This window comes from Melospiza georgiana, chromosome 3 (assembly GCF_028018845.1).
Source record: "Melospiza georgiana isolate bMelGeo1 chromosome 3, bMelGeo1.pri, whole genome shotgun sequence".
NCBI classification, from domain to species: Eukaryota; Metazoa; Chordata; class Aves; order Passeriformes; family Passerellidae; genus Melospiza; species Melospiza georgiana.
The window spans coordinates 39,021,391-39,035,618 of NC_080432.1; the positions used below are offsets into that span (position 1 = coordinate 39,021,391).

Consider the following 14,228-nt stretch of genomic DNA (forward strand, 5'->3'; position numbering starts at 1 on the left):
ACATAATGAGCACAGTAACAGCAATGCTATTCTACAGTCTCTACAGCTGTATTTATTTTACAGATTCGGCAATGTTACTATCAAAAAAGCATTTACCTATGCATTATCTATACATAAATGACTCACAATAAAAATATAATCTGATAAAATTGCTGGTAGCACTAGGAATACATAGCCCATCAAATATTTAGGTAGCATCTAACAGAAAGTAAACTCAATAATAAAAATCAAGCAGAAGTCCAATTTAAGCACATTTCAAAAAATCTTTAGATTTTAGAAATTTAGATTAACACCCCTAGATGTCACTATAACCCCCAGAATTACAAACAGGTCTCTCACCTGAACAATAAAACCCACTGTTCATTCAGTAGTAAGTGCAACCTGTTATAACCTAACATTTAAATACCGTTAAAATAAATTGTGTCTCATTACAAAGAGAGCAACTAAAGCACAGAGCTGTTCTTGCAAGAAGGACTAACAGACACAACGTACCAAGTTCTTTCATCTTGTCCCATATCATATGGGCCAGTTCTGTTCTTTCCGATGACAATACCTCTGGTAAGACAGCACCACAACTTTGTAACAAAAGCAAGGTGTGGTTACTCCCTGGACACCCTGCAAATGGAACAAAACCACACATTTATTAATACATGATTATGAATTCAATATCAGAAATAAGATTTGAGACCGATCTACTGAAATATTTTAGCATTTTCTATAAAACAGAATTTTCTCCAAGACTGAAGATTTTAAATGAACAGGATACCCAAATGATTAAACAACAGCACTACTGTGCATTACCCAAAAAGATTCATGACAAAACATGCCATTTAGTACAATAATGAGCTTAGCTGAGCAGAAATTGTCAGAAGACAACACAAAATTCCTAAACTTAGATTATCCAATACTTTCAACTTCCCAACTCAAGATCCTGAGATAATTTCATTGTAACAGGGACATGACTTTCTCATAAATTTCTAAAATGTCAAAATGCTTCATAGCAATTCAATATAATTCCACAAGTGGTAGTCAGAGACACTTCCACACAAACTTCCATTTCCAGTTCGGCCTATGCTTACTTAATACATAATAAATGAGAAAATTTACACCTAGAGAATAGTGAACTGTAAGATTATCTGCCTTTTCTGACTTCTCTACTAGTCACAGAATGTCAAAAAAGTTAACTATAAACTCATCTCTTTCTTGTACTTCACTACTATTACTGAGGCAAAGGCAGAACTGCAGAAGTCAGCTGACGACAATTATTTTCTCTATCCCACCTTTAGATACAAAGAGAGTTTAGATACAAAAATGAGTTTCCTTAGAAAGCAACATGCTGTCAAGTATGATCATCAATTCTTAACTGACCAGCATTTAAATCCCTGCACATAATTACTTCATGCAATGAAAACGACAACACATCTTCAGTTTCATAGTACCTTGAAAAGGAAAAGAAAATCAAAAACTTTTGGCAGTGTGAGGATGGAGAGATGCACATTGAGATCTACTGCAAACACCTTTTTCAGGTATTTTTTGTATTATAATTAGAAATGGAAAAATAATAAAAACAGGCAGAAATCAACACTAACTTTCCACACTTTTGCTAAACTAGTTTCATTATTCATAAATAAACAAGGACTAAATTTTTCATATGGTAATATTTGCCATTTATTTTAATAGCACCTTAGCTAAATCATTTGTGAGGTTCTATGCTTTTATTTTTAAATACAATTCCAAAGCCAAAGGAATACCCTATAAGAGATTAAGATTTTTTTTTGTTAGTATGACTTAGAAACTGTGGAACTAGTCAAGGTTCATGAAGAACAACTTGCAGAGAGGTTTATAGACACAAAGCTCGTGCCAACCCACATTCCCAAATTAAAGGTTTACATGGAAAAAACAACAAAGCAGTCAGAACCAGAAAGGATGTCCCAAGCAAAAAAGAAAAAACTACATTCAACAGAAAGAGCATGAATTGAAGGTTCAGCCTTTAAACAGTAAAATGGAACACTTCTAAAAGCACAATGCCAGCTAGACAAGGCGTTACAGAATAGAGTAACACACAGCAAAGTTTAAAACTTAAGCAAAACAATACATGCTGCTGTGACCGTGGTCACAGGGGTTTTCAGGATGAGAGAGAGCCGAGAATGTTGATTCCATGATCAGAAGGCTTGATTTATTATTTTATGACATATACACATTACATTATATCTATACTAAAAGAAATGGAAGGAAAAGTTCTCAGAAGGCTAGCTAAGCTAAGAATAGAACAGAATGAATAACAAAGGTCTGTGTCTCAGCAGAGAGCGAGAGCAGCTCTGCCGTGAGTGGTCAGTAAATCCAAACATCCACAGGAGACCATCCACAGGATCCACCTGTTGCATTCCACAGCAGCAGATAACCATTGTTTACATTTGTGGCTGAAACTTCTCAGCTTCAGCAGGAAAAATCCTAAGAAAGGATTTTAATGAAAAGATGTCTGCGACAGGCTGCCATTGATAAATATTAGCAGTAGTAGTTAGCAAGTATATTCTTTAAATACCTCCAATGACTCATCCCAACTGGTACCAAACCTCAGCAATGGTGGCAGCTGGTCTGCAAAACACTAATGTGGACTGCATATTTTAGCCAAAGAGGTATTGAATCTATCAGAATGGACAATGCCTCAGCTATTTGGTTTTCTTTTATTAAAAAAAACCAAAGCTTTCTTGTCATGAACACAGCTACCTGGGAACATGGAAATTTGTGTATCACCTCCACATTTCCCTGTTGTAATTCCATTTAAGACAAATAATGTCTTAAGGGCAGCATGGTTCATTATAGATGCTTTAAAAATATACACTGCAAAGGAGGCATGTATGATCCCTGCTCAGAGAGCAAAATACAGTTACATGAGGAAAGTGCATTACCAGATTAAAACTCGACAATAAGCAAGGCAATATAACATACCTTAAAAGTACACATTTATAAGACTTAAATTCTTAAAGACACAAAAAACCCAAGCTTGAATAAGCTACCATGAGCATTCAAAACAAAATAATATCTCCAAAGCAGTTAAAGCCTGTCCATCAACATATACAGCAGATCAAACAACATTCAAAGACAAAACACAGATCAGAACACTCAGTTCATTTCCTTGGTTAGACAGCAGCCTGAAATTCAGCTTAACTGGGTTTTAAGTGGAAGCAACTTACCTGCATTGCTTATATCCTGGAAGATTTTGAGTAGAAGAGTTTTAGGGATGCGGCCAGTTTTTCTGACAGAGTTATCCACTCTATTTAACGCCCAGTCAAACTGCCAGGTCCGTCTGGTTCGAACTTCTGCGACTGCTTCTTCTTTAACACTTCCTTCCTCTTGAGGTGCAAGTGTGAGGAACCTGATTTGGCTTACAGCATTTCTGCTTGAACAGAAACAAACAAAAAAATAAAGATTACATTTCTGTGAGTCATTTTGGATCCAGACTAGTCACATAATGTCAAAAATATAATAATGCACTGCTTGCTGATGAACAGTCTCAAAAACATTCCATTTTAAAATAAACAAACAAATATTTAAGTGATTCATTTCAGTGTCTTTCTACTTAAAAAGTCAGCCATACATTTTCTCACAGTGACAAGTTTCTCTGAAATTTTTAGTTAGTTTCATCTCATGAATTAAATGGTTCAAATAATATTCCCACAAAAATAAAACTTTTAAGTCATCCAAAGTGCTATAAAAGTCTATTGTCCCATTACAGCCACTCCCAAAAGCTCTCAAAAGGTTTTGAAAACTCTCAAGAACAGTCACAGACAGATCTTCCAGAACACATTAAATCAAGGTAGCAAATCATACCTTCCACGTCAATTAAACTGTACAAGAACTAATGCAGAGGTTGGTGTGTTAGACAGCAATGGCTTGGACACCAACAGGATCATTCCACATTTTACAGAATTGACAATAACCAGCATGAAGTATCCACCCATTCTGCCATGTAAACCAGACATCAACAGCAGATTTGTTTAAACATTTATTTTCTCAAAATAAAATATGACAAAAAGAAGCATAACGAGAAAGTGATCTTATTTCCAGCAAAGCAATAAAAAAAAGCTTGCCTTTTTTTTTTTTTAAAGAACAAGTTAATATGTAAGAGTAAAAAAAATTGAATATGTGCCACACCAAGGTTATGAACAGCCTGTGCAGGTGAAATTATCATTACACATAAGCATTTCAGGAAGTCTGTTCTCAACTGTGCTTACAACTTCATAAAATAAACCAGATTATTCTCCTCCAGAATCCTGTACAAAAAAAGGTACTATTTCCTGGGTGGCAAAAAGCAAGATTCAGCAACTTCTAAAATTGCCCTTCCTCATCTCTGGCTCTTCAGACAACTCTTAAGTTAAATTTCTGTAAGCTTTCTAGACTAGTTTAAAAAAGCCCCAAACCCCCAAGGTTTGTACTCCCTGCTGTTACAGGTGCTCCAGGAGTCTATACCACAAAGTAATGGCTCCACATTTTGTGAAATGGCAGCTCTAAAAGCCAGGAGTGCTGACTTTCTCTACAAAACCATTTCCTGTCCCTGCAGCTTTTCCCAGCTCTATCTGCTGGCTGCTTTCTCACCCAACAGTCATTGTTTAGGGCCCAAGGAGACAAGCCCAGCGGAGGAGAAAAGCTTGCTGGTGGCAATTGCGTGTTTCAGAAGCACTGGCAGCAAGCTGCTAAATGGCAGAGAAATCATCACTGGGGTACAAAACACAGACTGGTGGTTTACCATCTGCTTGCCTCTTGTGAGCAGAAAGTAGCCCAAAAGGCCAACTTCTTCCTTGCTCTTTGAAATCTTGATTTGGTAGCTCAGCAGGCCATAAATTCTAGAAGTAGCCTGAAGCAGAATGTCTTCCCTAATGGAGCCACGACAGCAGTTTAACAGATGATATTTGATTAAAAAAAAAATCCTTCAGTAATGAAGAACATCACTATTATTTGGCATTAGCTTTTTCAAGAACATGATTTTTACACTGCCCTATCTTCTAAAGTTTCCTCCTGAAGAATATCCCAGAGCCCAGCTAACTATCTACATGGTATTTCACTAGGGAAAGTATAAAGAAGAAAGAACTGAAGAAGGGAAGAAAGACTGACAAAAAAGGAGAGATCCCCTCCTGTAGTCTCAGTTCCATTCCTTGATAGATGCAAGTTCCCACCAATCCCTTTGGGCTAGCTCTCATTTTATTCAGATCCCTCTGTGAGTTTATTTCACTTACTAACCAAGCACAATATCAATTTATCCCCTTCTACAAAAAAGTAAAATTACTGTTGCATCAATTTAGAGAGGAAACAGCTCACCAGGTCTACAGCCCACCAGAATTAACATGGAATAAAAAGAAACTGAGAAAGAAAAAGTACCTAAAATCAGAGAAGCTAGAAATAAAAACAAACAAAAAAGGAAAAGCTCTGAAACACTATTTTTCATGGTAAGCATCTTGTCAGATTAACAACAAACTTTTTTGCTGCTACTAGTAATGCCATGTCTCACTAAAAGTATTCCCAAGGGTGTCATTTTCCTCAGTTCTTTCCCTCTTTTTCCTCTCCTTCTATTGCCTCCTATGACCAGAGGGTACTTCTGGAAAACTGAAATCATTAGACTAATTAGCATAAAATCCAGTAGCACAAGGTAAGAATAACAGTGAGACACTAAATTTTCACTCCTCCAGGATTTAACAAACAAGTGAGATGCCTAGAACTCAAATAACTCCTTATAACACATGAATAGCAATACTCAACTTTGAGCTAGCCAGTGGACAGCTAGAAGAATGAAATTGTAGTGAATGCAAGTTCTTTATAATTTTCTTAAAGATATAAATTAAAAAAGAAAATTGAAAAGCTACTTGAAAGCTTTTCAGAATACTTCCAGAAAGGTTAGAAAAATGCTCTGGAAGCTGTAGCAACACAGGGCTGTATTCAGAACACAGAAATTGATACTTTAACTCCCACTAACAATCAAAGCATGAGTGGACACAACTCTTGTGCTTCAGATTAGAATTGAAATGCTTTTCCCTGTAAAAACCTGCTCATGTTTAAAGTATTTTTCAAATTATTGAACAGTATCTTATGACATACAGCACACTTCTAACCATAGACAAATTGGTATCTAAGTCCTGCACTGTTTTAAGAAAGCCATCTTTGTAAGAGTTTCTTCTCAGAAGTCACAAGTACTTTAAACACTTGCACAGCACCATCAGATGAAGTGTAAAGACAACACTATGTGCATGCTCAGCATAAGCTGGTTAACAGCACAAGAAGACTCTTAAGTTTCATTTGCTTCTAAACTCTCCTGCTTCACATTTAGCACCACGCTATTTATAACATAAGTATCATTTGCTACAGTTGCACACTGTAAAACACTAGACACATATGAAAGTGTTATTTTTATACAGTAACTTCACCTTCTGAAAGGTGAGCACAATTCAGCATTTCTTCAGCAGGCCTTCAGCATTTGAATGAACTACATCTTTACACTAAGGTGCTGTGTAATGTTAAGCCAATCCCATAATAAGAATTTGTTAAAAATAACTATGGCTTCAAAAGGTGAATGATGCTGCAGCATCTACTGTTTTGAATCTGGTATGTAGCACTACAAATCAACTAAGAACTCCAAATTAAAAAAAAAAAAAAAAAGAAAAAAAAAGAAAAAAGTCCACAAAAAACCAAAAACACCAAAAAAGAACTCACTATTTTTTAAGATGAAAGACTAAGCAGACCAGAAAGTCAGCTTTCATAAAAAGATACAAACTTAACAAATTAAGGGACACAGCATTAGGTTTGATTTCAGGCAAATGATAGGAGAACAGAGTAGGCAACCTCCCTATGAAACACAAAAAGAAGCTAACAAAACGAGGCAGTTATCCATGCATCAGGAATCTTTAATTTTCAGAAGCTGAAAAACAACATCCAATTAAGACAAATAGGAAAAAAAGGCAAGGATAAAAATCAAGAAGGCCAGGTTAACTATTTCTCTCAGGAAGTGACCTAAAAAGGCAGCAAGAAAGGTTGCTAAATTTAATAAAGATGATTTTAGAAATCACTTCTTCACAGGGAAAAAAATGACAGCTCATACACTGTTTGGCTTTCAAGAAATGTTAATTGCAACCATCTGTAAATTTTAACTATCATTACTAATTTTAACAAGGAGATGGGGGCGTAGCTGAGAATATGGAAGAATGACTCAAATAATTCCTGAAAACATTAAGATATATTGAAGGCAAATGACTGGATCTTACTCAAACTCCAGTTCTTTGGATTTACTCTGAAAAATCCATGTAAGTTGTGGGAAAAACAGAAGCCTAACAAAAAAATACAGATTGATGTACAGGCTTCTGGCACCACTTTACCTGACAACCTGCTTGCAAGCAAAGCAAGGAGACACAATGTACTTCTAGTATGGGAGCAGTAGTTGTGCAAAGAAAATTTTAAATCCATACACAAAATTAAAATGTGGTTCCTTGCAGAACTGGGAATATTGTGGGGGAGTCTAAGTGAAACTATCTCCTGACCCAACTAGGAAAGGACTGGCACAATCCATGTGCAATAACAGCTTCAATACAGAACACAAAGAGTTGTGTTTTGGACAAAAGCAGAAATTCAAGATGGGGTACAACTTGCTAAGCTGTGCAGCCCAGAGGGCACTGAAAATGAGGCATTACTAAGCATGAAACACCACACAGGAAAAAGACTTTGAATTCTCAGCTCCTAAACACAGGAAGATAGCTAAAATACAGATAATGATCTCTCCATCATGGTGTGTTCATTCAGGAAAAAAAAACCAAGTATAAAAGACCTAAAGGACTTGTCTCTCCCATCTCACTCTCCAAGCACAGAAGCAACTGAACCTAATCCACCAGGAATCACACAACCAATACTAATGGTTGTAATATTAATTGTAAGGAAATATTTGAATGGGATACTTCAGTCAAGGTTTCTCATTTGGAAGTTTCTAAAGTAAGATTAGGAGTGGGGAAAAAATCTATCATGCATGACCTTGATATTTCTGATGCTGCCTCAGAACTAGATGTTTGATTACAGTTTTATGATGTAATAATATTTCCCCCATTACTTTAATTCACTTTTTCCAGACTTAAATGCTATGCTACACAACAAAATACATACTTCCCTAAGAGCTGCAATGAGTACCAAGTATTTACTTTCATCTATTACCTCCAAAAGGTATTTTAATATTTTCTCCATGTGAAACACTTTATTTACAAGCACATAAAGCTGCACAGTAAATTTCAGATCTGTCTGAACAAGCAATGTGGTTCTTCCCCAAAACATGTAATTTCTCTCTAATACACTTCAGAACTGGAAAAAGCTCAAAAGGATACACTGAGCCCTACGACAATCTCTCTCCAACTCCCACAATCACAGGATTGGAAGCAGCCTTGAGATATCGGAGCCTTTACACCATTTTCAGCTTTGTCTCTACAACTGCAGCCCTCACCCACACAGGAAAGGTTACCTGTGCAGTTGTAATCCCAAAACAAGTGGCAACTCCACCTCCAGTTTAGCTTACAACACTGGGAAAGCAGCTGAACATCAACTCACAAAAACTGATGCAGCGATGAAGTGTGCATGGAGAAATTTACATCAAATCAACCAGTAAAATTCTTCTGTTTACAAGGGTTTAAGTAGGAATCCCAGTGCTGTGCCCACATACTTATGTCTTCCACACTGCTAGAGCAGACTTAAGGCACTGCCTTTAATTTCCTATAGGAACATATCTTACACACCAGCCTGAGTATAAGTCCCATCTTTCCCAAAACCCAAAAAGTAGGTGATGTTCATGTTTCCCCTTGCAGCAGCAGAAGGGTTGCTGTCCATAAGACTTGACCAATTACAAACATTAAATTATATTTATATATTCAGCTATATATTTATTCATACATTATTTATATATTCGTATAAATATATGAAGATAACCACATGTTTAATTATAAATATGAGACATTTGCCTCCCTTTACCAGAGCCATAATTAGGTAGTTGTTGTGCTTTTTCTACAGAAAGTATCAAATATTTCATTCTTTCTAAACTAAATATGCAAAACCTGCATGAAATAGTTCTCAAAATAAAGTCATCATTGAAGCAGAATAATGGCAAACTTAAGTGAGTTAGAATTCATTAGTGTACATAAAAGCACTCCAGATCTAACACTAAATTCAGTAAACCTAACACTAAATTTACCACCTGAGATCCCAGCACGATTCACATGACTGTTAAAGCAGTATTTGTGCTGTTAGCCATGATCAGCTGTACAAAAAGGCACAATGCTCAGGCCACCATATAGTTGCTACAATGAGATACAGCAGGATCTTACCAGAGAGAAAAATCCATGTCTTTCCATGTAGATTGACAAGCTTTGTGTTTCTTGGAGAATGTCTAAAAAATTCTTTAAGTGATTCACAAGAAGTAAAAGAGAAAACCTTTTGTACTGCACTTAGGATCTTGGGAAAAACCTCATCACTGAAAAGGGTGTCAAGCACTGGAACAGGGTGCCCAGGGAAGTGTCAGTCACCTTCCCTGGAGTGTTCAAAGGACAGGTAGGTGAGGTACTTGGGGACGTGGCTTAGTGGTGAAGTTGGCAGTGTCAGCCAACTGTTGGACTCGATAATCCTAGAGATCTTTCCCAACCTTAACACCTCTAAGATTCTGTGATTTCTTGGGAAGTATCTGGGCATTTTATATCCATCACCAGAACACTTAATTACAACAGCACAGTTTGTGCAACTTTATTACAGCAAAGTATTATGGAAAGCAAGTCTACTCTATGTCTCCTCTGCATTTGAAGACCCTTCCTTCTATCATTTTGCTAATGTAATTAAGCATTCAGTTCTATGCTTTCATTAAGCATTCAGCTGTACATTTCTATCCATTGGTAATGGATTGCTGAGTATGACAGCAAATAGCCAAAAAGAACTTGTTTGCAGCTAACCTAAAACAAATTAAAAAATGAAAATGCACTATTCACTAAGCCATGAATCATTTGGGTCTTTTATTTATGACTTAATAAAATCCATCTCCCCAGTCTGAAACCTTTTTTAAAGAGATATTTCCTCTCCCATCTTAACAACATAATTAAACACAGCACAATGAATCAAAAGGCAAGAGTTCTTACAAGCACCTTCTGTGCTGGTTTTGCCTGGGTTAATTTTCTTCAAAGTAGCAAGTATGGGGCTGTCTTTTGGATTTATGCTGAATTCATTTTTGAAAACAGAGACAAGCTCGTGAAGGAGCAGAGTCCTGGCAGGACCTTTGGGCCTGTGGAGAGAAGAGCCCACACTGGAGCAGGTTTGCTAGTTTGATTTCATTTTGTTATTGTACTGATTCTCCTTGATTTTCCTCTTCAGCTATACTTCCATGATCTCTAAGCTTTAGGAGCCTAACTGTTCTCCTTCCCTGATTTAGAGCCAGCCAAGGTGGCCAGCAACAGGAGGCTGTCAGAAGAATGGAGCCAAGACCCTATTTCTGAGCACTAACTTTCCCAGAGCAGAAAGCTGCAACATCAAACTGTAACATCACCTACAGTATGTAGAATACCTTGATGTGAACTCAAAAATACTCTGAACACATGTCAGTGGAGAGGTTTGTTACACCATTCTTGACAGTCAGATAGTAACAGCAAATCCAGGCATTTTTCCCCCTAGTGAAGCTTTTGTAAGTTCCAGTAAGCTATCTGTACCACATAAATCAGGGCACTGCTGAACTCTGCTCCTGCAGATCAGAAGTTTGTTGTATTGGTCTGCTGAAGTTGATCTGCAATGAAATTGCATGGAAGGAAAGTGATGATGTAGCTCAAGTTATTTCACATTTCACAGCACAGGTGGGTCAAGTGAAAGAGTAAATTTGTCTTAAATCTGACTTGCTATGAAATGCTGCTCAACCATTAGAACATTCATGTACTATCCTACTTCATTTTTCCAAAAAGCTTAGATTAAAAATCAAAGCAATCACGATGCTTTGATAAAACCTCAGCTTGAATGTGATGCTTGCTCTTTCACATCTCTAAAGAAGTTCACAGATTTGCAACTTTTCTGCAACCATTAATGTAATAGTAGTCAGAGATTTGCTCTGAACTGACTTTATTATGTTCAATGTTAAAGTGACTACAGCACATGGAAACAGTTATTTACACAATTTACTTGCAAAATGCAAGTTTATTCCTGTTTATTTATTGAATCTTAAAACTGAGTGTGTCTTCCCCTACTATTCCAAATAGACTGCATGTCATTCTCAAAATAATCTTGAGACCTGAACAGCAAGTACAGTAAGCCCAAATGTTGTCCACATGCCACTCTAGTTCTTCAAAGGAGGTCCAGTTCCAGAAATTAAGGCTTAAGTAAAAAAAAAAAAAAAGGCAATAAATAGTTACTTAAGGTAAAAAAATTAAATTAGATCATATGCTTAATACATGAAATATGAGTTTGTAAGTATTACCTTTGCTTTACACTTTGACTCTAGATCATCACTTGTGCACTAGGATGCCCAAACACACAGTAGTGTGACAGGGAGATTTTAAGTGAAAACTTATCTTAGGAATGAAATTACTGAACAAGAAGGATGTACAAAAAGTTTCAAAAGAGTTTTCAGCATGATCACTGAACTATCCCACATATGACCAAATTTATAACTGAAATGAAATATAATTTGGTGTAAGAAAAACGTATAGGGAGGGAAACAACCAATAAACCAAACCTCAGCTGTAAGCACCAAAATATCATCACATAAAGCACTTCTAAAGTTCTTTCTGGAAATGGAATTCTAGGGTCATAAAATGTTAGTCCTTCACCAAGTCACACATGAATTTCAGTGAATATTATTTCTTGCAACAAATTTAGTGAATTAAGCTTCCAGTTCAGTAAAACAAAACTTAGTTACTAGAAAGAAGAAAGGTTTATTGATAATTTATAGATAATTAAATGTGCAGTTCTGTTGCCAACCATAAATCAGACATTCCTGGTCCTTCCTACTCCATCTTTCACACCAATTTTAACAATTGTTGGCAGCTGATATACATCAGTGATTAAAGAAAACCATCTTTTTTCAAGTAAGATTTTGGCCAGGCTACCAATAAAACAGCTCCAAACTAAGACTAATAAGCACTAAAAGAAGGGAAATTAGCAACAATGTCCTTATTTTGACAGTGAGACTTTCCTCTAGGAGTTCTCAATTTCTGATTCTTCTTTTCCCATTCCTTCTTCTGAAGGAGCTCTGGAACACACCAAGTTCTTTGCTGAACATATTTATCTACTTAGAATAGCAGAACACTGTTATGGTTTTTCACCAGGAATTAAGCTACACTGACTTAGAGGGAGCACCAGAAATACAACATGAAACAAGAGACAGAACAACTTGGGTAGCACTAAGCCCTTATATCAGCTCATAAATCTGTATGTCTGAAGTTGTGTTAATGAAGGTTGGCGTCTCTAAGCTTCCTGCAGGGCACTAACCACGCGTAAGTGCCGTCAAACCTGCAGCAGGGATGCACACAGGTAGCACAGGCTGTTCTCCGCCCTACCTGCATGACAGAAGGGAGAGAAAACCACGGCAAAGAAATCTTGCCGTGCCTCCTCACAGGAGGCACAGCAGAGTCGGAGAGCACGAAGAGGAATCCCAGATTCCAACTGTGCAGGTACCCAGAGTCGGTCACAGAACCACCGACTCACTCAGGGTGCAAAAGACCTCCAAGATCATCAAGTCTGACCTGTGACCGATCGCCACCTTGTCAGCTATAATCAGAACCCCAAGACCCACGTCCAGTCGTTCCTTGAACGCCTCAAGGGACAGTAACTCCGCTCCATCACTGCTTATCTCCTCTAGTCTTCCCCTCTCCCTCCACGCCCCTTCCCCTCGGCGTGTCCCCCCACAGCCGTGTCCCCCCCCAGCCTTGTAGCTCCCCCCACAGCCGCGTCCCCGGCGGTCGGGGCTCTGCTGGGCGCGGCGCGGCGGGAAGCGCGGCCAGCCCAGGCCGCCCAGCCTGAGGGCAGCGTGGCTCTGGCGCGGCCTTTGCCCTGCGCTCACCCCGAGGCCGTGCACACGCGGTGAGGCCGCCGGGCCGGCCCGGGCCGAGCGCTGCCTCAGAGCCCCCGGGGCAGCCACGCCGAGCGGCGCCGCAGGGCCCGGCAGCATGGCCGGCAGTGCCCTTGGGCGTGCGGAGCGCAGCCTCAGCCGGCCCCGCCAACCCTACCAGGCGGCGCGACGGCGCGGGACCTCACCTGGCGGGGCCGGGCGGTGGGGCGGGGGCGGCGGGCGGGCGGAGGAGCGGCGGGAGCAGCGGCGGGAGGCGAGGGCGCAGCGCCCGGAGGCGCCCGGCGGAGCTCAGCAGCGCGGCCATGACCGCTCGCAGCACGTGAGCCGCGCGCCGGCGCCGCGCCGCCGTCAGCCCCACGTGATGGGGACGAACCATTCAGCTCAGGGGGGAGGCGCTGAGCGCGGCCTCAGAAAGAGCCCGCTAAGGCACCAGCGCGCTGCTAATTTCCACCCCGTGCGGCCGATGGGCCGTTCCACGCAGGCCCGGGTTGGGCCGCCCGGCAGCCAACCGGGAGCGGCCCCGGCGGAAGGCGGGCGCGCCGGAGGAAACGGCGGGTTTGCCGAAGGGCGCTCCTGGGAGCTCCTCCGTGCCGGTCCGCGGGGCCTGCTGGCCCTGCCGGGCGCTCCCGGGAGCTCTTCCGTGCCGGTCCGCGGGGCCTGCTGGCCCTGCCGGGCACTGCCGGGAGCTCTTCCCTGGCCTGCTGGCCCTGCCCGCCCGGCTCTCTCGGTGGGCACTCCCGGGATCTCTTCCATGCCGGTCCCCTCTGTGGCCTGCTGGCCCTACCCGCCCGGCTCTCCGGGCTGCCCGCCCAAGTACTGCTTCTCTGCAGTCCGGCGGCGGCCGCCGCTTCTTCGCTGCCCCTGATGGTTCCACATCCTACCGAAAGCGTAGCGGGCCGCCGTGTACGCCAGGGGAGCCATGGGGAACTGGGCTGGGAAAGCTGCTGGTCGCTGTCAGCTTTTCCGCCGAAATGTTATCATTGCCTCTGTGAAAAATGCGTATTTTATGATTGGCTTTTCGCAAATATTAAAATGAGTCTTATATGTGTTGTGTTAGAAAGTAATGCTGTATTAATTCTTTTAAGTAGTGTGTTAAATATAGTTCTTGGTTATAAAAAATTGTTAAAATAGAAACTATGCTATGCTATGTAGGATACTTTTTTTAAAGAAAGGACTT

General features: G+C 40.2%; 1 protein-coding gene across 1 annotated transcript in view; it reads right to left on the minus strand.

Moving 5' to 3' along the window:
- The window catches only part of LRPPRC (leucine rich pentatricopeptide repeat containing), an 86,753-nt gene extending 73,326 nt beyond the window's left edge, over positions 1-13,427 (minus strand). The window contains exons 1-3 of the mRNA XM_058021089.1: positions 13,237-13,427; positions 3,195-3,397; positions 493-615 (exon numbers count right to left, since the gene is read on the minus strand). Coding sequence (XP_057877072.1) covers positions 493-615; positions 3,195-3,397; positions 13,237-13,427 — 517 coding nt within the window. The remainder of the gene's footprint in view (positions 1-492; positions 616-3,194; positions 3,398-13,236) is intronic.
- Positions 13,428-14,228: the final 801 nt, after the last annotated feature.